Source organism: Corvus cornix, chromosome 1 (assembly GCF_000738735.6).
Source record: "Corvus cornix cornix isolate S_Up_H32 chromosome 1, ASM73873v5, whole genome shotgun sequence".
Taxonomy (NCBI): Eukaryota; Metazoa; Chordata; class Aves; order Passeriformes; family Corvidae; genus Corvus; species Corvus cornix.
Window position 1 is genome coordinate 30,800,724 of NC_046332.1, and position 22,202 is coordinate 30,822,925.

At 42.7% G+C, this 22,202-nt stretch overlaps 1 protein-coding gene across 8 annotated transcripts in view; it reads right to left on the reverse strand.

Moving 5' to 3' along the window:
* The window catches only part of PAK1 (p21 (RAC1) activated kinase 1), a 75,505-nt gene that overhangs the window by 15,386 nt on the left and 37,917 nt on the right, over positions 1-22,202 (reverse strand). For all 8 annotated transcript variants that reach the window (XM_019286735.2, XM_010401004.4, XM_010401006.4 and 5 more), the window contains 9 exons: positions 17,945-18,155; positions 12,926-13,026; positions 11,298-11,445; positions 10,236-10,273; positions 8,219-8,335; positions 7,708-7,882; positions 4,695-4,758; positions 3,782-3,830; positions 1,362-1,474 (listed from right to left, as the gene is read on the reverse strand). In XM_019286735.2, coding sequence (XP_019142280.1) covers positions 1,362-1,474; positions 3,782-3,830; positions 4,695-4,758; positions 7,708-7,882; positions 8,219-8,335; positions 10,236-10,273; positions 11,298-11,445; positions 12,926-13,026; positions 17,945-18,134 — 995 coding nt within the window. In that variant the 5' untranslated portion in view covers positions 18,135-18,155. The remainder of the gene's footprint in view (positions 1-1,361; positions 1,475-3,781; positions 3,831-4,694; positions 4,759-7,707; positions 7,883-8,218; positions 8,336-10,235; positions 10,274-11,297; positions 11,446-12,925; positions 13,027-17,944; positions 18,156-22,202) is intronic.

The following is a 22,202-nucleotide window of genomic DNA, read 5'->3' on the forward strand; positions in this document are numbered from 1 at the left end:
ACCAGTAACATTCTTCTGCTCTCTCTAAGAACAGGGCGTGTGCCCAGAATCAGTTTCCTGCACACACACCTCTTGCACAAAAATTTCAGGAGCAGACTTTCCGTCCCCTCAACAAAGTAGTTCTTTACAGCTATGCATGGGACACAGCACCACAAAAATTCAGCAACACAACTGTTGCAGTTTGTAAGTGCCTCCTTTTTTAGCTAAGACATTGAAAGCCTGCTAACTAAACCTATTAAAGAAATAGCTGATTAGATTTTGACATACATGCCAAGCATAAAAAGTGTGCAAATCCCCTCTCAAATTTCCAAAAGAGATTCTAGGTCACATCCCTTCATGCTATCTTCCAAAAAACCCAAGCTGCCAAGATTAAAGCCTGCAGCTCACCCTATCCAAGCAGTCTTTACCCTACAATAAAGCAAACCTGTGGTTCATCAGAACTGCTACATTCAGACATTGAGTGCAGCCGACAGAAAATCTTGCTGCAGCTCAAGTGGAACTAGCTCTATTTTTAACAGGTAAAGGACGCAGGCTTGACACAATGCAGCAGTGTGATGTTGATGGTGAATCCAAGCCACCATGCAATGCTTTTGCCAGTTGGGCTTTCAGCATCATAGAATTATAGAATGCTTTGGGTTCAAAGGGACCTTAAAGACCATCTAGTTCCAAACCCCTGCCATGGGCAGGGACACCTTCCTGTACACGAGGCTGCTCAGAGTCCCACCCAACATGGCATTGAACATTTCCAGGGCAGCCTGTGCCAGTGCCTCAACACCTTCACAGTAAAGTATTTCTTCATTACACATAACCTAAATCTACCCTCTTTTGTCTGAAAACTGTTCCCTCTTGTTCTATCACTATCTGCCTTAAAAGTCACTCTCCCTCTTTTTTAAAACCTCAGTGGACAGTCACAGGGACAAGACTACATCTAACCCTGGAAGGAGTCTGCTCCTCTGGCAGCAGAACACCACCATTGCTCAGTGGAAAAGAAGAGGAAGGCAAATAGAATAATACATTTCAAAGTGTTTCTATTTCTCCTTTAGTAACAGGAAGGAAACAAGCAGGAAATTTGTTGTGTCAAATTTGGCAAAGGAGAGAGACGAAAAATGGAGTCCTGACAGGACCTTTGTTGCCAGCCTCTCTAAGGAGAGCCTAGACATCCCACTAACACTGGTTCAGATACCTGTTTCTCCTCGTTCTGGAGAGAGACTGCCAGGCCACCCACACTCCCACAATGCCACATGCATTAAGCAATGCAAGGTTGTCCCACACTTGCATTAAACTGAGCCAGGAACCATTAAGACACCGACATGGAAGTGTTTTCCAGTGTCCCTTTGTGAGCCCTTCAAATACTGACATACCTGTCCAAGTAGTTGACGATGTTGGAGTTTTTGTTTTCCCTCATCACAAGGATTTCATTAATAATCAGTTCTTTTTTGGGCTGCTGCTGCAAATTCATCTGTTTGATTGCAACCTGCAATGAAAAGAGATCAAGCAAAGCATTATTGCAGGAGTCCCCCAGAAACTTGCCAGTACCAGTCCATTTAGTCCCACATTCACATGAGGGAGGATAAAAACCTTTTCATCATGAGGTCACTTTTTCATCATTAGCTACTGAATCCTACTACCATTCCATAACTCTACAAGTTCCTGCAGCCAGTCCATTTCCACACATGCTGGATAATGCTTAATGACAAAAAGAACAAGGGGAATTGCCATTTTCATACTGGATCTTCATGTCACAGTTGGATAGCCGTCTCCATCTACAGCTTCTTGGTAATAAGGAAGAGATCCCCTTACTCTGGCATGGACTGATATGCCAAAAAGTTTTTATTTCTGAAAGGATTCTTACTAATTTTATATTTAAATGAATGTTTCTGAAAATTTTTTGGTGTTTTTTTTCCTCTGCCCATGCAAATTTCTGCTTCTAGAAGTCTAAAGGAGGGTGGGTAAATAACACAACCATGCTTAGTACTTCAAGGTAGTAACTCTATTTCTTTTGTCACAACAAGACCTGGGGGAGAGAAGCACCAGTGTTTAGATAAAAGGCTGAAAATAAATGAATTTGAGCCAGTTTTATGGCCAGTCATGCCTGAAGTGCAACAGGGATGGATCTGTCAGCTGCAGCCCTTTGGTTTAGTAGCTTTCTTCCTGTTTTAGGATACCAGCTCTGCATGCATATATGCAAAGAGCAGGAAGGTTACAGCATGTTTTTAACTCTTGTATTCAAGTTTCCACACTACCAGTACTTTGTGAGAGCACCTGGCCCTCTGAGGAACCTCCAAATCAGTAAACCTACTCAGCAGAGCTGGAGGCAAAAATAACTCACAGATGTCACAACTCAACTGCTTTTGGTACAATATTTAGGCAAAGGGAATGAGATCAAACTACACCTTTACAATACTGCTGTGCAGAGAAGAAGGCCTGGGTGAATGGATCAGAGCCAGGAACTACAGTAACTCACAAAAACAAGGATTAAAAGAAACAAGCCACAGAGTGACAATATAGATGGATACAATCAGCATTTCGAAAGTATAGCAGGGAAGACTATAGAAAAATCCCAACACATGAGAAGGCAAGAGCAGACAGACATGCTGGTTTTCCACAGTACTCACAAGGCTGCCAAACAGTACTTAAAGAACTCAAAAACAAAACCCCCATGCTGCTCTTTATACAAGACCAGAGAGAAGAATGAAAGATGAAGAAGAGAGGGAAGACATTTTATGCAGATAAAGAAGTTCCCAGTGTTTCCCTGCACAGAGCTCCTGAGTTCAGTGCACTTCACAGAGAGGAACAAACAACAGCATGACAAAGTTACAGCGATCCCAAATGCAGATTTTAAAATCCAGGGCCTGGTCACACTAGTGTAACAGGAATGATTTAAAAGTCTGTTGTAATACAAGAGCTCAAATTCTCACATGGGAGTCACCCAAGTGGTCCAGGAAGAAAGCAGAAAACCATCAAAGGACTTCCTCCTGCTATAAAATTTCTCATTGACTCAAAATAAATATAAGAACTCTTCCTTAAAGGCTGCAATTAAACTGTATTACTTCTTCAGGAACTAAAAAAGGGGGTGAAGGAATTTCAGCAACAAGCACAATTATGAAATTTACTGGTGAATAACTCCTTACATTGTACAATGCAAAGTAGACATGCATTGTGGCAGACTTCCATAAATAAATTCAGAATAACACATGCATTTTAATCTTTTTTAAAATCCTCCATCTAGAAATAAAGGTTTCCACAGATGCTGTATATCCATCACTACTAGTTTATTATGCAGGCAATAAGCATGGCACTTCTCAATATTTGAGAGAAAAAAGAATAGATGGGCATTCCTTGTCTCCAAATTCAAGGGCAGAAAGTAAGTGGGCAAAGGGTGGGAGAGGAACTATTTCCATGCAAGTTAAGTAGTACAAGTGTAGGAAGAAAAGGAGCAGAGGGCAAATAAAAGAGCTGGTATGGACACATGAAGAAATCTTGGGGAAGAAGAGAGAAACTTTTACTGAGGAACTGCCCAGATCCAAACATTTGCTTCTCGCTTTTGCAATCACAGAAAGAATCTTTATAAATATGAAGTTATTCAGGAATCAAAACTTGGGAAGTAATTTTTTCCAGTTCTCTCCTCAGACCATTCAACCATGTCTCATTAGTAAGTAAATAAAGACCTCATTAAAAATAAGATGTCATGAATCCCTGAAAGACAGTATTTTGGAGCATCAACTCGAACTTTTAGGATACAATCCAAAATCCACTGCTGTGGTACTCCGGCAGCACTTACCTCCTGTCCTGTAGCTACATCTATTGCTGTGTAAACTGTACCTGAGGCTCTAAACAAAACAGAGAAAAAAAAAATAAATTCTTAGTGTCTCAAAGTAAAAGTGAGAGCTTAACACATGCCCCTTCCCATTTGTCTCTCTGAAGTGCTCTCAGTCCCATTCCTTTACATGCAATAATTTCAATGGTAAACATCAGCTGAAATATTTCTGAGACAAGGCTGTTGTTGGAGCAGAAGCCAGAGAACTTATGGGCAAAAAAGCTCCTAATAAGGGACACTGTGGTCATCCAAACCCTTGCTGCTAAACCAGCAAATTGTAGGACTGTGAGTTTATCCCATTTCAAGTGGCATGACTGCAGTACCCTGGCTTGCAGAATGCCCAATATGGTAACAGAGCAACAGGATCAGCTAAAGTAAACAAATGCGGCATTTGTAGTGAGGAAAAGAGGAGTTTGAGCACATGGAGCCAACTGCAGGTCTGTGTTTTGCCTCAGTACAGTCTCTCCTACAACCTCTACTGTCCCCCTGCTTAGAGGGCCACAGCACATGCCTTGAGAAGAGCTGATTCAGAAGCAAACCTGTAATATGAAGATGGTCTTGCAGTTCTTTCCCTGCTTGTAGCTGTATTTATAAACCTGATCATCTAATGGCATAATTTTTTATACTACAACACAATTGCACAAAAACCCGGTCCCTGTGACTTTGCCAGGAACAGGAGAACAGCTGGAGGGGATGTGGAACCCAGCAAAACAACCAAAAACAAAAAAAGAAGAAAACAAATAAACAACCAAACAAAAGAAACTTTCCAAAGTATCCCAAACAGCTTTTCCAGCAAGCTTACTTAGCCTGGTTTCAGTGGATTCTTCTTAGCATAAGGAAATGAAAGGTCTAGGACAGAGAAGAAGCATATACTAACCCCTGTCCAATCTTCTCAAAATTCGTGTACTTCTTTTTTGGATCACCCACACTCACGATACTTCCTACAAAAAACAAAAAACAAGAGGATTTTCTTCAAGTCCTTTTTTCATACAGCTACAAGAACTAGCTGCAAGAACAGCTCCAGTGGCCACAGCAGGCTCTGATGAACCACTCGTCAAATCTAGAGGCACATGGACACCAAGGAAGCCCTCAGTTATTTACACACATACCAGCTGCAGCATTCCCTTCTATCAGGACCTTCCCTTCAGAAATGATGGGACACAGACATTAAGAACATTTAACCTTCACTAGCAGTCATTACTAGGTGCAGGATGGGGATACACAGGCCTAACACATGGAAAAACAATTATTTGTTGGAAACCTGCTACTTAAAGTCACTCCCAGCTTCAGCACCCTGGATGATCTAAGATGTGCCCGCACTGCAATCTCTGAAATTGGAGGCTGGGCTCTCAATCATCTTGGAGCCAACAGTCTTTTACAAAACTAGCCAAAGATTTCCTTACACCATGACAGCTTGTAGCAGAAAAAAAGTATTTATGATATTTTTGTACCAGCACAACCACAGCCATTTACTGACCCAGTGACTGGGCTGCAAGACTCAGGAGAGAAGGTGGAGAGACCCTTCAGAGCCAAACCTCCCCTGCCCTGTCTTGGGCAATGCTCAGCGGCTTTTCTAGGAACCTGACAGCCAGCACAGGTTTAGCAGCAGTTGCCAGCATCCCTCTGGGTTTGGAAAGCAACCTGAGACCATCTCAGTTTGTTCTCCCAAAACACGGCTCTTCAGCCAACGGAAAGTCCATCACTGCATCCCTCAAAGGGAAAAGCACTTTGCCTGGTGTTCCACAGCATGTGGCTGCAGACTTTAACTGATATTGATAACTCCTCTATGGCAGGCAGGAATTACCCCTTTTTAGGGCAAAGAAACCAGATCCAGCAATTTCTAGAGCTCAGCTGGTAGCCAGTCCCCTCTCTAACAGCACCAAGGTGGCTCACAGGTTCAAGGGATGCAGAGCTGCATCCAAGTTGGTGTTTGCAAGTCACTGAGGCTGCCAGCATACGGTGCTGCTTTCACAGGGTCTGGGGCTGAGCCTTAACAGATGTATATTGGCAAAGAAACTGCTCATGGACATTAAGCCAAAGAAACCAGTAGCAAGCAGAGCAAGAGCAGGCTATTTTCAGACACCATTGGAGAGAAGCCAGACCCAGAGGGTTTAGGACAGACAGAGGTAGAAGTAGGGAATATGGCCCATGTTTGGAGAGGAGGGCAGGAAGAGAAATCTGGCTTTATAAAACCCACTCTACAATTACAGAAGCGATGCTGTCTGCCCTGAGGACTGGTATTTCTGGACAAATATTCATAAATTTTCCCTCAAAGCCTAACACAGGCTACAAGATCAGACTGCAAATGTTTCCCCAAGGCAAGGACTGGACAGAATGCTGTGGTGACAAGAGGCATTTGCCAGTTTTTCCCTGTTTAATGCTCTTAACTCTAAAATAGGGGGAGGTTTCCTACCTTCCAAAGAGTCAGGTGAGGATTCATTAATGTTTGTACCAATGCTGTGTTTATGCTGAGAGGTAGAGATTGAGCAGCTTCCTTTTAACCTTTGCACACATTTAGCGCATCTTTAATATGTGTAAATATATTTTTGCTTTACAGTTTTAATCATTTTATTTACGTGTCAAACTAAAATGTCAAAAGGCTGCTTGTCTGCACAAGTACAGCTCCATTGCCCTCAGTGGAAAGACATTTTTACTGAGATTAAGACTAAAGATTAAAACTTCATAACATTTTTCTGACTAGCCCACATATAGAAGTTGACACCTGGAGCAAGCAAGGTATCAGAACATACATCTGCTTCCCAACACTCCTAAAAGTAGCAATTGCACTTCTCTTTGTGACTGAAGTGGGTGTATTTGTATTAGAATAGCACCTTTTTTCCTGCCACAGTTCCTACCTGGTCACAAAATGTCTTGAATCCTTAATGGTACAAAGATCCTGCTAACTGAGTGAGTGAAGTCAATGTTTTGAAACAACAGGTGTGAGTTTTCCAATAGCAAGCAGTTCTAGTTCATAAGCGATCAAGACAACTTAGGCTTTATTTAGAGAAATCAGGTACCATTTTATAATATTTTAAAGTTTTTTTAAAGTTATATCCTCAGATTAAGTCTTCATGTAGCTACTAGACTCTTATTCCTAAAACACTAACAAATATCTACTCAAGCCAAGGAGGTCAGCCTTACCATAGAGATGCTAACACAATTTAAGTCAACTGACAAGCAAGGAATGGATGTAATTAATACAGGATTAGTAGTTCAAAGAATTAGAAATGCTCTACTCTAATAAAACCTGGCCCAGGCTGAGGATAGCAATCAATTGCATGAAAGAGCTGGTTCAGCGGTTGGATATGCCACAGCAGCTTTGTGGCAAAAACCACCAAGCAGCAGAGGGGCACTTGCACTGAAAGGCAGGAACTGTTAAAGACACGAGGGCACAACTGAGAGACTTGATGAATTTTTCTCATTAAAAACTCACCAATTTGGCTACCCACAAAATGTTAAAGCACTTAAAAATAACCAAGTCACTTTACACCACGGTACTGTGGAAAGCAAACTTGGGGATGCATTAATTTTCTCTACATCTTTCAGACACCTTGTGTCTAACATTGCAATATAATAATTTGTGCTTCAGAGCTACAGAATAAGACGTGGAACAATCTCAGACTTCATTGTTAAATAGATGTTATTTGTTCAGGGCTTGTTTTGCAGAGCCTGAGGATCTGTAACTCCCTGGGGACTTCAGCAAGTATCACAGGTGCTCAGTTTATGTTCAAGCTCACCCCTTATATCTGCCCCCAGTGTTGTGTTGTGACTGTGTGCCCATGTCTTCAGTAAGGGATCTCAAAACAGGAAAACATTTCAGCTTATTGACATTCTGAGAAACCAACACAGCAGGACCTGGAATTTGACTTTGTTAAAGAACAAGGACATACTTAATTTTTCCAGTATCTCTTCATCTGACATTTTTGGCTTTTTCTTTTGCTTCTCTGTGTTCCTGACCAGCATGTCGGGTGCTGTTGTGCTGTTTTCCGAGGGAGAAGAAATAGGAGAGGTGGCCACATCTCTGGTAGGAGGAGGAAGAGGGTCTATCACAGAGCGGGTGTATATCTAATTTTGTTGAGAAAAACACATAAGTCAGGTGAAGATTTAAACACTTCTATTCATCTTCTTATTATTGCTATTGTTCTGGTTGTTGCCAGGGATGCATTTCTACAGCTACTTTGCTAGCAACTAACATCACTAATCAAGGATTAGTGATTAATCATTAATCGTGCCCCCCCCAACTAGGCAGGTGACAATACTAAGGTGCTAAGAAGGAATGGCTCCCATTGCATCCCTCCTGCTCCCTAGAAGGGCTCAGCATGCCATGCAGAGGGACAAAGTCACAGTCAAGGCCTGACTGTGGTTGCAGCAGTGAGGGCTGAACAAAGAATTTCTGCTCACAGATTTGGTGTGTTCAGGTCGCGGAGCTATCACAGGGGGTGGAGCTGCATCATCTTCATCATCCTCATCTTCAGACACTGAGGGTACTGCAGGGGTCTCAGAGACAGCCTTCACATTCTGCATGGAGTTGCACAAATAGCAAAAATCAAAACCCAATCGCACATTGTAAACAAAATCACAAACACTGGATTAAGCTCCTAACAGAGATTGCACTGAAGCAAGTGCAGAAAAGCAATAATCAGTACAGGCTGGAGAGTTACAGTGTCTGAAAAATTCAAGGCCCAAGGTTTCTGAGTCTTCATGGGAAATGGGTGTGCAGTCCAGCACTGCCTGACATAGCTGTTCAGACAGAGCTCCTCATCTGCCTGACTGATAGCAATCCCCTTCCCAGAAGACCTGGGCTCTCTCACTGCTTCCCCAACACCCACACAGCTGCCCAGCAAGTTTTGGGACACTCAAGTTTGAAAATATCTCTCCCTATTTATACTGTCTCTTAGGGTTTTTTGCTTACTTCAAACCCTGACCATTCAAGTATGAAAATTTCAGACTTTAAATGCTACAATTTGCATCAAACTCTTAATGTTTTCTCCAAAAGTTAGGAGGTCAAGTTAATGTTGCCTCTGGTATTATGATCGAGAATTAATTAATGTGAGATTTTGGAAGCAGAATCTGGCAAAATCTTTTCAAATCTCTTTTAAAATCACTTCCTAACATAAAATTTAATGGAAAAATAGGAATGATTTATTTTTTTAAAAAACAGTTGTAAAGGTGGATAAAAAATTATCTGGAATTTTCTGCAATACTATGATTAGGAATGAAAGTAACTTTTAAACTTATACATTTAAAACTGGATTTGAAATTCATTACATTCTTTACACTATAAACATCTCGGAATAAACTTGGTGAGGTCCTCAACCCACTAGACCAGTTATGTTTGTGCATCATCACCTCCCTAAGAGTGGCAGGGGGAAAAGTATTAAAGTTCTCAGAAAGAGGGGGAAAGCAACACAGTATTTCACTCAGCCTAAAATACTTGAAGTCATCATCATCCTGACAAATAATTGTCAAAATGCACTTGACATGACACAAAAGCCTGGCCTGTTAAAAGCAACAAGGAAGAACTATGCACTGGGAGTTTCCTGAATATCCCCAAAATTAAAGGTTAGCCTAAGGGAGGGCATTGGGTATCTCAGTAGACTGGTAACTACTGCTTTAACAGGATTTACTTAAAAATCCAACCTCAGATATTGAAACTTCTGAGGACTGACATACAATGACATGCAATAATGAACAACGGCAGAAACATTTTCCTTTTCTTTTTACAGAGAGTCCTAAATGATCAGATCTGAATAAGCTGCCTTTGGAAGGGTGAAGAACAAGCCAATTCTATGTAATGACATGGCCATGAGAAAACAAGAGATGAGGGAATTGTGGGGTTTTATGAACCATCTTCAACTGAAAGTTTTGTTTCTTCCATCTCACAGGCACACACAAAAATTTATTACATCTCCTAACAAAGCAAATAGGAGTGGTGCCTGCCCTGGTAAGGATTGAGTAAAGGTCAAGCAGAGAGGAGGAGAACCTTTTATTTCCTGTTCTGCTAGAGATTAGTCTGGTTAATCAACATTAGCTTTGGTAAATCAGACTTAGTGGTTAGTAAATAAACTTTATTATATCACAGATGTTTATAGAGACATAAAACCTGACAGCAGAGTGGTTATCAAATTCTAGGTATAGGAGAAGACTAACTTCTATGAAAACAGAGCTATTTCTATTAATTAATTCACTAATTTGCATTCACTAAAGATCCTACTTCTGTCCACTTTACTCCCCATCAGTTGAAAAAAAAAAAGTGAAAGGAGCATGCCTGTTTTTATAAAGATATATTCACTACACAAATATATATAGTTCAGATTTTAAAACACTAAGCAAACTACAAGTTTACATGTAATTAACTGGTTTTTTGCAAGTTTTTCTAATCCCCAAACTCGAGACAGAATGTGAGTGTAAGGCTTACCAATGTATTCGATGAATTGTAATCCTCTGCTGATTTATCTGAAAGACAGGTAACAATGCCATTATAAATGAGTTATAAACGCAGCAGCAGTGGGGAGAGGAGCAAGGGACAAGCTGTCTTTAGAAAAGGCAGGCAAAAAGGCTGCTCCCAAACTTAGCTTCCTAACTCCAGCTTCCCAGAACCAGCCATACCCTGGCAGATATAGGAACAGAGGGTAAATAAATGCAGACAAATGCAGGGGTCACGAATCCCTGCTGCAGGAGGGTGGAATTGCCCAGAGCAAAACCTGAATGAATATGGTCCTCCATCCACATACACAAAATATTATCAATGGACTAAGTCAGCAGCAGAGGCACTACAGCTGGCTCCCTCCTGCATGATGTTCAGTCTCAGATGCCTAAACTTCCTGCAAGAGCACAGAGAACCCCACAAGTCAACTGGTGGGGTCTATCCAGGCACTAGTGGGGAAGATTTGCACTTTTATCCCTGCTCAGAGCCTTCCTAATTAGTACCAGATCTGGTGACATGGTTCTATCCCCTTAAAAGAACCAAAGTAGGGGTTAATATTTAGAAATTGCAAAAATTTAGAGTTGCAGTTGAAAGGGAGGAGTAGTAATTGCAGATGTCCTTCAGAGGGCAGATAATCCATAGAAAGAGGCACAAAACCTTGAGAGTTTTGACTTTTAGAGGAATCCAGCCAGGAATTTTCAGGCACCCAGGCAGCTGAGCCATATTCCTCAGTCATGGCACACGGGAGCAGAGAGACTCTCACCCCAAAGACACAAAAAGCAACATCCACACCCACCCTGCAAACTGAAACTGGTGCAAAATTTAGCTGCCTGTTTTCTCCAGGGATTTTCATCACTGGGAGCCCAGCCCCAGCAGTCTGGGATCTGTTTTCCAGATGATGTCTGTGAGCATCAGAAAAAATATGTGTTTGGGAGGCTTAGCCAGTTGACTGACCTCCTCTTTTTGCAGCTATGCTGGGCATCAGGATTAACAGAATGGAGAGACTAATGGAGAGTTGGACAATGCAGCCACATTGAGACCATCACCATGTACCTGTGAAACTCATGTACTTCTGGCTGTTGGAGATCTTCTTGGAGTTGTAAAACTCCAACACGTCCAGCACTGCCTGGGGGTTCTTCTTCTGTTCTGACTTGGTGATGTTGGAAGTCTGCAGCAGACGTGCCCATTGCTCTGGCATTCCCTGTGGGAAGAGGCACCTTGTTAACACACAGTTGGCCTAACGTGGTCCACAAAACATAAGCCCACTGTCACAGTTCTGCCCCAGCTTTTGGAGTTACACAGTACTGTGAGGGAAATAGGGAGAAAAGAGGACAGGAGAGGAGAGGAAAGAAAAAGAGGTGGTGAATGTGTGCCTCCCTAGCCACTGCCTGTGCTACAAATCACACTTGGGCATGTAAATGTCACTCTGCTCTTGGGTGACTCACATGTCCTTTGCAGACCAAAATTCAAAAACCAGAAAGGAGAAGACTCAATTGCTGCAGTTCAGGAAAAGTCTCAGGCAAAAAAACCAAAACAAACAAAACACAAAATCCTTTATGCACAGGTATACACATACTTATATATACACCCTGGAAAGACTATAGAAGTAACATACAGTGCATAGCCTCCAGCACAATGCACATGCAACACTCATTTGGGTCTTCTGGTAGCACTAGAGTTCTTTGGTAACAGCAGTGTGGTGCCCATTGTAACCAGAGCTGGGAACGCAGAGGTGTTAACTTCACATCTCAAGCTCTGAATTTCGGTATAGGGACATCATTTAAGCCAGAAAATAAACACACCTGGAGAACAGCCAGACTTGTGCCTTTCCTCACCAGCAGGGATAACAGTTTGTACAGACAAAGAGGCAGAGATTGGGATCCATTAGCAATGACATTATAATCTCCCGGTTCAACAGGATGGCTGGATACACCCCTCAGGTAATGCCCCACTGATGCCTTGAAGCCCCAAGGCATCAGCACTGGCACACGTGGGGTAACCTGGGCAATTCTAGAGGCTGCCATGCAAAACACAGCTGTACACGTGATTCAGGGTAGGGGAATAAAGCCCCTGAAAAAGCACCATATTACAGACAGGTAGAAACACCTTGCTCACAAACAACTTCTGCTGCTAGGAAATACTCTCTCATAACCAAAATAAGAATAAAAATATGATGATGATGAAATACAACTCTGTCTTTACAGTATTTTGCATGTCAATAAATGAAAAAACCCACAACACATAAAAGCATCTGACATTTAGCCTTAGGGCAGCACATGCATATTCTGTCCTAAGTAGTTGTAGACAGCTGTGGGCCTCCCACAGGAAAACTCCCAGATCCCCAGTTGGGGGACACAGACTATGCTGTAGACCTATTTCAGCTCTAGAAGAGGAAGGGAGGGGAAGAGAAGGGAAGGGAGGAGAGATATACCATGTTTAGCTGACCACAACAGCAAAAAAAAACAGGAAAGGAAGAGTTTGCTGGCAGCCTGATCTCCTGGGATGTGCCAAGTTTGACAGTCTTTCAGCATGGATTAGTGGGTAACCTCTGCAGATGTGTTTCAAATGAGATCAAACTAGATGATGGTAATAGCCCTTCCAGCATAAAAGATTAATGGGCCCTGGCTCCTCCTAGCAATAAGCTAAACCACACAGTTCCCTTTTCCTCCAGATTTGCTTACTGTGAATTCTCCCGTGACTGCATCAAACCCCACGTGAATCGTGTGTTCAAAGTCTGAAGGGAGGGAGATCTCCGGCCGCTCTTTCTCTTTCTTCTTATTGGCTGCAAGAGACAAAAACAACAACAATTAAAAAGTCCATAAATGCATCAAGAATTAAAATCTCCTCAATAGCTTCTAATTCACCTATACAACCACCCCACACACACACTTTTGCTAGTCATAGGATTTCAATCTGGAGCAGAGAAACACCAAGTTTAAAAACTTTGTTTCCTCACTTAAGAGAAGCTACAGAGAGGGGACAACAAAAATACCTGTAATACAGGACAAGCATAAAAGAAACTGATATTTTCAGTATGTAAAGTGTCAACTAGTATGTCTAGACTCAACAGCATGAGACCTATTTACTCTAAAATAGCCACTCAAACTTACACAGGTCAGAGTCAAAAGCTCCACAGTGGCAGTAAGTGGAAGCCAGTCAGTTTTGAACACATTTTTTTTATTTGTTGTTTTAAGCAAGTTAAAAAAAAATATTATGTGCTTTTAAATGTACACCTGCCTCTCACACAAAGCTAGGGACAAAATTAACTACAAATACTGCTTAGAAATTGCTTTCTTCATCCTATTTCCTCAAAAGTGTATGAAGAAACCCAAATATAATGTGGGCTTCTGCTACAAATTATTTGCTCACAAAATGAATTAAAGGTGGTTTTAATAACCAGCTTTGAAAACATGAGCAAGACAGCAGAATCTGGCAGGTGAGGCGCAGAAGTCATAAAGAAACAGGGAAGGAAATACATCAAAGCAGATGCACCCTGCAAATTTTAAACTGAGGTCGTCAAACAAGATTATCATTATGCATTGGATTCAGTTCATCCATATTCATTATGTACTAAGGGCTCCACCTTCCTTTTAGTATTTGTTGTATTCAAAAATTGAGATTAGTTTAAGGAAGAACCACATTCTAGTTGGCTTTGCTGCTGCTTGCAATAAAATGAGTGAAGCCAGGAGAAGGTGAGCAAACCACTCACGTTTCCCAGACGCTCCCCTTTTTTATCCAAAGCCAAACAGAATTTGTTTTGTGGCTGACATTCCCCAGCACACTTTTGGCAACACAGATGCCAAACCCCAGGTATTTCAGAAGCCTGCAAGGCTAACACTCAGAGTAGCAATTCTTTAAGACACTGCTGCAGTTGGCTGTGTAGAGAGGCTCAGGGCTGGCCCCAAAGTACTGAATCCCGTTTCCTTCAGTGCCAGCTCTGGCACCATTCTCTGTATCATTACAGAGCTACAGTTGTACAGAGTCATTTTGGAGAAAGAAAAAGGATCAGATGCTCCATTTGGGACACGAAGATGGAACAGATTGTTTTTGATCCCTCTTTCAAACAAAGGGGATGGGGGAAGCTGAGTCGCAGAGGAGCGACAGAGCTGCCAAGGGGCAAAGAGCTATGCTGGAGGAGCCATCCCTGAGAAGGGAGCGAGGAGGAGACAGGAGCAGCTGCTGGTTAGCAGATGGTGAGCATCTGCAGCACAGAGGCCTGCTGCACACAGCAGCAGTGGATGGAAAGCAATAGGCAAAGAAGTGCAGGGAGTGCCATCAGAGGCACCATATTCCATAGGTCTGCCTGCAGGATCAGTCCACTTATCCAAGCCAAAGAGTGAGGTGCCATCTCAGCCTAGAAGCCCATTGCTCAGGTGAGGAAGAAGAGGACACCTCTACCAGGACCACTGTGCAGGAGTTCCTCACGGACAATGAACACCCACACATGGTCCAGGGCAGCTGCCACGGCAGAGTTGAACATATTCCTAAAAAAGCTTAAGGGCCTTAAGTCGTTATCCAGAAGTCTTAGGTGTTTTTTTATTTCTACATTGAGGCAGATCTGACAGATCTAGAAGCCTAAACATTATTAAACCATTAATAACACAATTGCCTTTGTAAGCAGATATTTATGTCATAGCAGGTGGTATAAGGGAAAAAGAACTAAAGAGATAGGCACTCCCAATATTGCTAAACACTTAATGTCCCTTTAAAGTGATTGCATTATCCTTGCAATAAGCTTAAAAGACTTGAAGAATCCTAATTTTAAAAAAAATTAAAAAGAGAAATAATATAATATATTTAAGACAACCTGCCTACCACCACCAAAGGCTTCATTCCCACAAACACCTCACCACCTCCTCATTCATAAGCCCCCTTTTCAATGCTGTTACAAGAGCCTCCCATAAATTTTCCTTATGATGCTCTGGCACCTTGAGCTGCTACTGTGAAGCATGATGTCTGACCATGCAGTGAGCCATCCTGAAGCACACTGAGATGAGAAAGCTCTTGACCACTGCTAACATGGAGTAAAGTTCTCCCAGTCACCATGGGAAGGACTCCTGGTTGCTGCACACTGTCACCTTGTGGGTAAAACCTTGCCTCTGTTCGAAGCTGCAGCTGAGCTCAGCAAAGCTCACAGGAGCTAAGTGTGCCCCATTCAAGCAAGACTGATATCCTCAATTAGTCACTGATGAGTCCCCTGAGCCCAGGAAAACTCAAAACGTTCCCAAGTCCTGCTGAAAGCAACAAGTCACACAAGCTCTGCTCTGAGTCCTTTGGGCAGGACCCATCCCATATTAAGCCAACAGGTTTTTTAAGTACTGGGTTTGTGGTTTAGGCTGGGACAGAGGAAATCAGGACTTCAAATTACATCTTAAATTTTGCAGGCAGAGCATGACACCTCCAGAGCCACCTGGCAAGGGGTATAGCTCAATGCAAGTGTGAAAACATGCATGAGGTGCTGGATTTATGCCCCATGTGTCCCTCACACGACACCTCTGTTCATGCACAGGGGTAGCACAGATTTGCTCAAAATTACTTTCCTCTAACTAAATGGAAACCAACTTCTCTTTTAATTCAGCCATACAAGCAAATAACACCCAAATTATTTCAGGCACAAACCAAAGAGAAGTGTCTGAACACTGAAGAATTTCCCTACGTTTAAGCAGCATGAAGCTCTAGGACTTTAGCTCTCTTCATAAAAGACTAAAAGAGACTAAAAGAAGTTTTCTAAGATGGAAATCAACCAATTTGAAGTGAAGGTGATAGTGCTAAAGGAGTTTTTTGCTCGACAGGAATTAGAGGACAGAAGCAACCATTCTCGTTTGGGCAGGTGTATGGCAACAGAAGGCTCTGCTGGGCTTGGCTAAACAAAAATCTCTCACGTCTCAAAGCATCTGCCATGTTGGCCAATCTTCAGTAAACATAGGCATCTTCAGATCAGTTGCAGTCTGTCTGCTGATTTTACCCAAAACATTCATTTTTCTCCTCATTCGTAGTTCTCCTTCATAATCCAATTCAAACTAGCATTTCAGGTTCTACTTTTTTTATTATTTTACAAGTTTCAGGTGACTTCTTTGATCTCTGAAACAGTTGATCCCAGAGATTTAAAAACTCCTCTCCCTTAAGTAAGCCAACACAAAAATCCTGCAGCTTTTTTAGGATTCATACACGCAATGGCAAGTTCCAACCAGGATCCAGCAGACTTTTAACATTGAGTTCACAGGTTTCTGGATTGCAGGTTCAAAAACCCACGTTTGTAAAACAATCCAAAGTTGCCAAAAGTATCAGCTAAGAATAATAATCATCATCATCTTCATCATCATCATAAATACTATAGTATTTTGTAGAAAATGATCCACCACTTTGCTTATTTAAATTAGTGAAGCAATCATTTCAGTTAGTCTTTTCACTAATAAATATTAGGAGGCAGCCTCCCTCCTGCAGTCCAGGGAGTTGAAGATATCTAGCCTTGATTTAGTTGCCCAGTGCTTAGATACCATTGCAATACAGAAAAAAAGCTGATATATTATGAAGAGGAACTCCAAAAAAATAGGTCAGATATAAAAAGAACCCAGCACATATTAGGGGATGGAGAGATTTTTTTTCTTGCATCACTTCAAAAGATTCATGAGAGAGAGGTTTTCTAAAATATCCTCATCCTAAAAATTAGAATTTCATGTACAGTTCACAGTTCCCATCTCTTTTTCCATCTGTTACAGTCCCTTGAACATGAAAAAATTCCTTCAGTTCACAAGAAAGATGCAAGAATTTTCAGTGACAGATTGTTCTTAAAAGCAAGTAGACAATGCCTGACCCAGACATGAGAACAGAGTAAATGGCCATGAGGTAAAATATGACAGGTCTAGTAGGAGATTGCATGTTAGTCTTGTATATCTCAAATTATTTGCTGTTTAAAACAACAAAACAAGCAAAAGACCTCCCTCTGCTCTCCACCAAAGGAGTTGCCAGTGCCAGCTTTATTGGCCAACTTGTAATTGGCACAAAAATTTGTGATTTTCAAGACCATTATGGACAAGTCAGGATGGGAAGTAACAGAGCTAGTCCCAGAGTTAGTCCCAGTTTTCATGAACACTGTTCTCATAATTTATGGGAAAAGCAAAATAAATTCTAAAAAATCTGCAAGAAAGGGGGCCTAAAAGAGACCTGCAGAGGGATTTTGGAAAGGGCAGGGAGTAATAAGACAAGGGGGAATGGATTCAAAACAACAGAGTTCAGGTTTAGATTAGGTATTGGGAAGAAATTCCTCACTCTGAGGGTCTTGAGGTACTGGAACAGGTTGCCCAGAGAAGCTGTGGATATCCCATCCCTGGAAATGTTCAAGGCCAGGTTGGATAGGGCTCTGAGCAACCTGGTCTGGTGGAAGATATCCATATCTACCTTTAACAGGAGAACTGGAACGAGATGATCCCTAAAGTCCCTTCCAACCCAAATAATCCTAGGATTCTATGATCTTATGAAAATAAAGTGAGATGGATTAAATGTGATAGGATTAATCATTAGAAAAAACATATCTACAGACTGTACCTTATGTACCCTGAAAAAACCAAGACAGATGTGCAGGAAACAAACACACAAGGTTTTCTAAAACCTCAACCATCACTAAGCATCAAGGGCTTGACTATGTTCAAGCAGAGCAACGTTCAGACAGAAGGTTTATTAAAAGAGATAAAATACTGTACTTTTATCTCCTGGCAAAATAGATCGGTAAAATCGATCCTTCCTCTTCTTTTCTTCTGGATTGGGAGGCAGAGGTTTTGAGCCATGGTTTAAAGTCCCAGGATCTTTGCTGCCCGATCCAATCATAGTGCTGGTATTTCTCATTGGAGGAGCAGGTGGTTTGTCTTCTGTTTCAACTCCATTGTTAGACATCTTCAGCTGGGGAGGCCGTTACTGGGAATTGGAAAAGAAAACAAATTAGAAGCCCTATTTATTTATTGTAGACTAGAATCACACACTATCAAGTAAATCATTAGCAGGTATTTGCAGACGGACCTGCAACCTCAGTCCAACCATTAACCCAGCACTGCTGTGTTCACCACAAACCATATACCCATATGCCACATCCACAGGCTTTTTGAACACTTCCAGGGATAAGGATAGCAACACAAACCCAGCACAACAAATTCTACTCAAGCTCTGAATTTTTTTCCATTAATAAGACTATGTTCAAGCATTTGAGTTGCTGATCACTGAGAAAAGCCTATTTCAGGATACAACCACTTCTCAAGCAAACCATGGAGCTGACATGCAGGGTGGGAAGGTAAATATAAGGTAGCAAAGAGTAGGGATGCCTGAGAGGAGCCAACAAGTTGCTGAGTTCGTAACACCTCTCAGATCCCTGCTAGTTCTCCTAAAAAACACGTCAAAAAGTTTGCATCAGTCTCCAGCACAGCACAATACAGAGACTGGAGTTTGTACTCAAAGAGTTTTGATGCAGCCACTCAGGCTCCTTTGCTAAAAAGCTGCTGAGCAGGTTCAGAGGCAGAGGTGGCCAGGAAGCCCTGAGCTGTACCCATGTCACCTCAGATGCAGTGCCACAGCCCTCGATTGCGCCAAGCCAGCCCTGGCCTTTCTGCAGTAACAGCACACTTCAGAAGCAACTCCAGGAAGTTGATTGCATTTTGTTCTGTTGGGAGGGTCAAACAAAACTAGATCCCCAACACACACTTAAATCCATAAGTAAATAATCCCTGCTGTGCAGATTTAAAGACGGAAGCTTGGGAACAGGGTAATAGATTATTCTGCAACGGCTAACTTGTTCCACCCAAATGAGATCAGCATTGCTCTGGACACAGCCTGGCTGCAGCAAGATCCTTCTGGAAACTGGAATTCATCTGCACTATGTTTTCAAAAGTAAGTTGGGAGTTAACTGCTGAATAAAGACCAAAGTGGGAACGGTTTCTGTTTGGGTGGAAAAAGCAATTCAACAGCTTTACCAATTTCACAGGCAGTAAGGGCAGATGTTTTGCTCAGGGAGAATTACAAGGTGGCAGAAAGTCAGAAGCTGTTTGCTCTCTGCAAGTGAGAAGTCTAGTTACAAAGCTGAGAGCACTGCTGACTGCCAGGAAGCCGCTTTCCATAGGCTGGACTCAGTGGGACACTGAGTCACACTCCAGACAGATCCCACCACCGTACCACAGTCCTATGGCCACACAGCACCCAGCCAGCCTCCAAAGTCTTCTTCAGCCAAGCTACTGATCCTCAGTGTAACTGGCAAGATTCAGACCCAGAGCACACTGCTCTTGCTGCTGTGGGGAACTGAGGCAGGCAACCACTGCCCACAGAAATCACTCGGCAGCAATGCGCCAGATTTTGCCAATAGCAGGTTTCCCTGTCGCCTGCCAAGCCATGGCTGGCCTGCAGCTCCACCTCCTCCTCCACTTGATTGATTCCCAGTTTCTTCACACTTGCCCTTAAATGGGAGGGCTGGCAGTGTTGTACACCCTGCAGGGCTTTGGGCAAGTCTTCACACAGAGGGAATCTTGCAAAAGGACTGACCCCAGTCCCATTTTCCTTCCAATACCGCTGTGCAATGGAATATTAAATGACACGCTAGCATTTGGGGATTGATTTTAATGGTGGGACAGCTTTGGCATTTGGGAGGGGTGGGGGGGAAATTAGCTGTGCACTTGTCTGGGTGTGTCCTTGCATGTGCCCTGTGCATGTCCCACCACTCATGCTTCAGCCTCATGCCATTCTTGAGTGTAAGACAGAACAGAACTAAGTGACAGCTGGAGTGCCAGCCATGAAGTGGTTGGTGCAAATGAGTAGTCTCCCTGCCTAAGCAGTGGAAAAAAGTCTAAGCTAAAACCCAACTGATAATTTCGGCAGCCACTGCTGCACATGTACCTTGTGAAACACGGAAATGCTGAGGCCTTCCTGATGGGCTTTGCACATCACAGTGTCAGTGGCTGGAACTGAACTGGCACAACTAAACCATTTGAAACAACATAAGCAGCAGTGTCCCATAGGAGATGCATTCTCTGCATTGATCTTATTTAACTACGAGAAAGCAAATGCCAGGAAGGTGCTAGGAATATACTGCAAACAGGGAAGCAGAAGGAAAAGGAATGTTAGCAGCTCTGTGCCTGCCAAACAGACCTCCCCAGGAGTGGCACCACATTTGCTGCTCTAACACCCTGGTTTACCCCCATGGGGGTTTGAATAAAGGTGCATCCAAAGATTCCCCCACCACCCAGACTGCCTGGAGCTGCAGACATGGCCAGGATGGAGACTGACTCATTTCTGGGTCCCTCTCCCACTGGGCAGAGAAGTCAGTAGGTGAGAATTGGTGCTTCTTACCTGCTGTCAAAGGCAAGGGGACAGAGTAAAGTTTACTAAGTTGGGGAATGGATGCAACATGCGACTGAAACAGAGCAGTATGTGGCTCCAGGCTGGAGAAAAAGAAGTGAGAAGAGGAATAAAAAAAAACCCCAGATTGCAGGCAGAGGCTAGCCTAGTGCTGGGGGAAAGAAAAAACATAAGCAAAAAACCCCAAACAAAGACTCTAAGAAAAATCTCTGGATGTCAAGCATCCTCCCGCTCAGTTCCACCAGCGCAAAACCCCAGGGACATCTGCTCTCAGTTTCTTCAATACAAGAAAGTTTTTCAAAATCCCTCAGCCAGAAAGGATAGTGCACACATGAATTACTGTTTTACCGCAGGGACAGAAACTGGCAGTACAAGCTCTTGTTTATCTTACATGATTCCCTGAATGAGCAAGTAACTGCTGAGAAGTTACATAGTTTTACAAACAATATTGTTTCATACCTATTTGATAACTGCAACTTTGCTGTAGGCAAAGCCTATAGTACACCTCTCATTTTCCCTCCATCACTCAAGCTCCCAGACCTTTCTCTTCATCGAAGTCTTATGTTTGGAGTTACATGAGCTGTTTGGAGATGGCGGAGTGAGAGAAATCCACTGATCCACAAAACTAAGAGGCTGATTCCACAGAAGTTGTCCCCTGTAATAGCAGCACTAGAGGGTTCCCAAAAGCCTTGTGCCACTATATAAAAGGGAACCCAAAAACCTGCTTAAGTGAATCCTCCCACTGCAATACAGAGGTCAAATGCAACATCATTATACTTGCAACTTCCATTGGCTTCAAAGTAGGTGAATGAAACCCTGTCCTGACAGAATTATACCTCCAGTCAGAGCTGAGAGCTCAGAGCCATGCCAAGTAGTTACAGAGGTAGCCATCTCCCTCACTGCAGCCCAGCTGGCTGGGCAAATTCTCTTCTTCCTAAAATAATCTCCTGCCAATTCACATGTAAGCAGGCTTTAAACAAACTCCCTCGTGTAGGCGCTGCTCAGATTCAGAGCGCCAGGCAATCGCTTCCCCAGCCAGCAGAACATCAGCGCTAGGCCGCTGAAATGAGTCACTCTGCTTGGCACAATCCCTTCCAACAGGAATGCAAAGCATCACTGCACTAAGTTATTTCCTTCTTCACACCAGCACGACTCTGCCTTGAGAAATCCATCTTAGGTTTCCACTGTGTTATTAAGTGAACAGTGGAAGCAATGAAACAGCACATGAACTTTTCAACCAGAGTCAGATGAGGGAATATGTTTTAGCTGCAGACACAATTATTCTCAACTATTGTATCTATTAAAACACCAGCACTCAAACCAAACCCCGTAGACACCACTAGGAAGGCATAGCCGTGATGTAGGACTATTGTTTCTGCAGACATTTGGGAGCACTGGAAGTTCAAGTTGTTTCAGCACACAGTAATCAGGAAAAGTTTTATTACATACTGCAATCTGTGACTGCTGTAGTCAAGTTATGGTTGCCTTCAATGCACCCCTGTCCCTCCCCATCAACTTTTGCAGCCCTTTAGCTACATAACATTGCCCCAGCCTCAACAGAGTCAAACAGCAAACCTGGCAAACTCTCCTTTTGCACCTACAAAACACTTCTGTATTCAGGAAAGA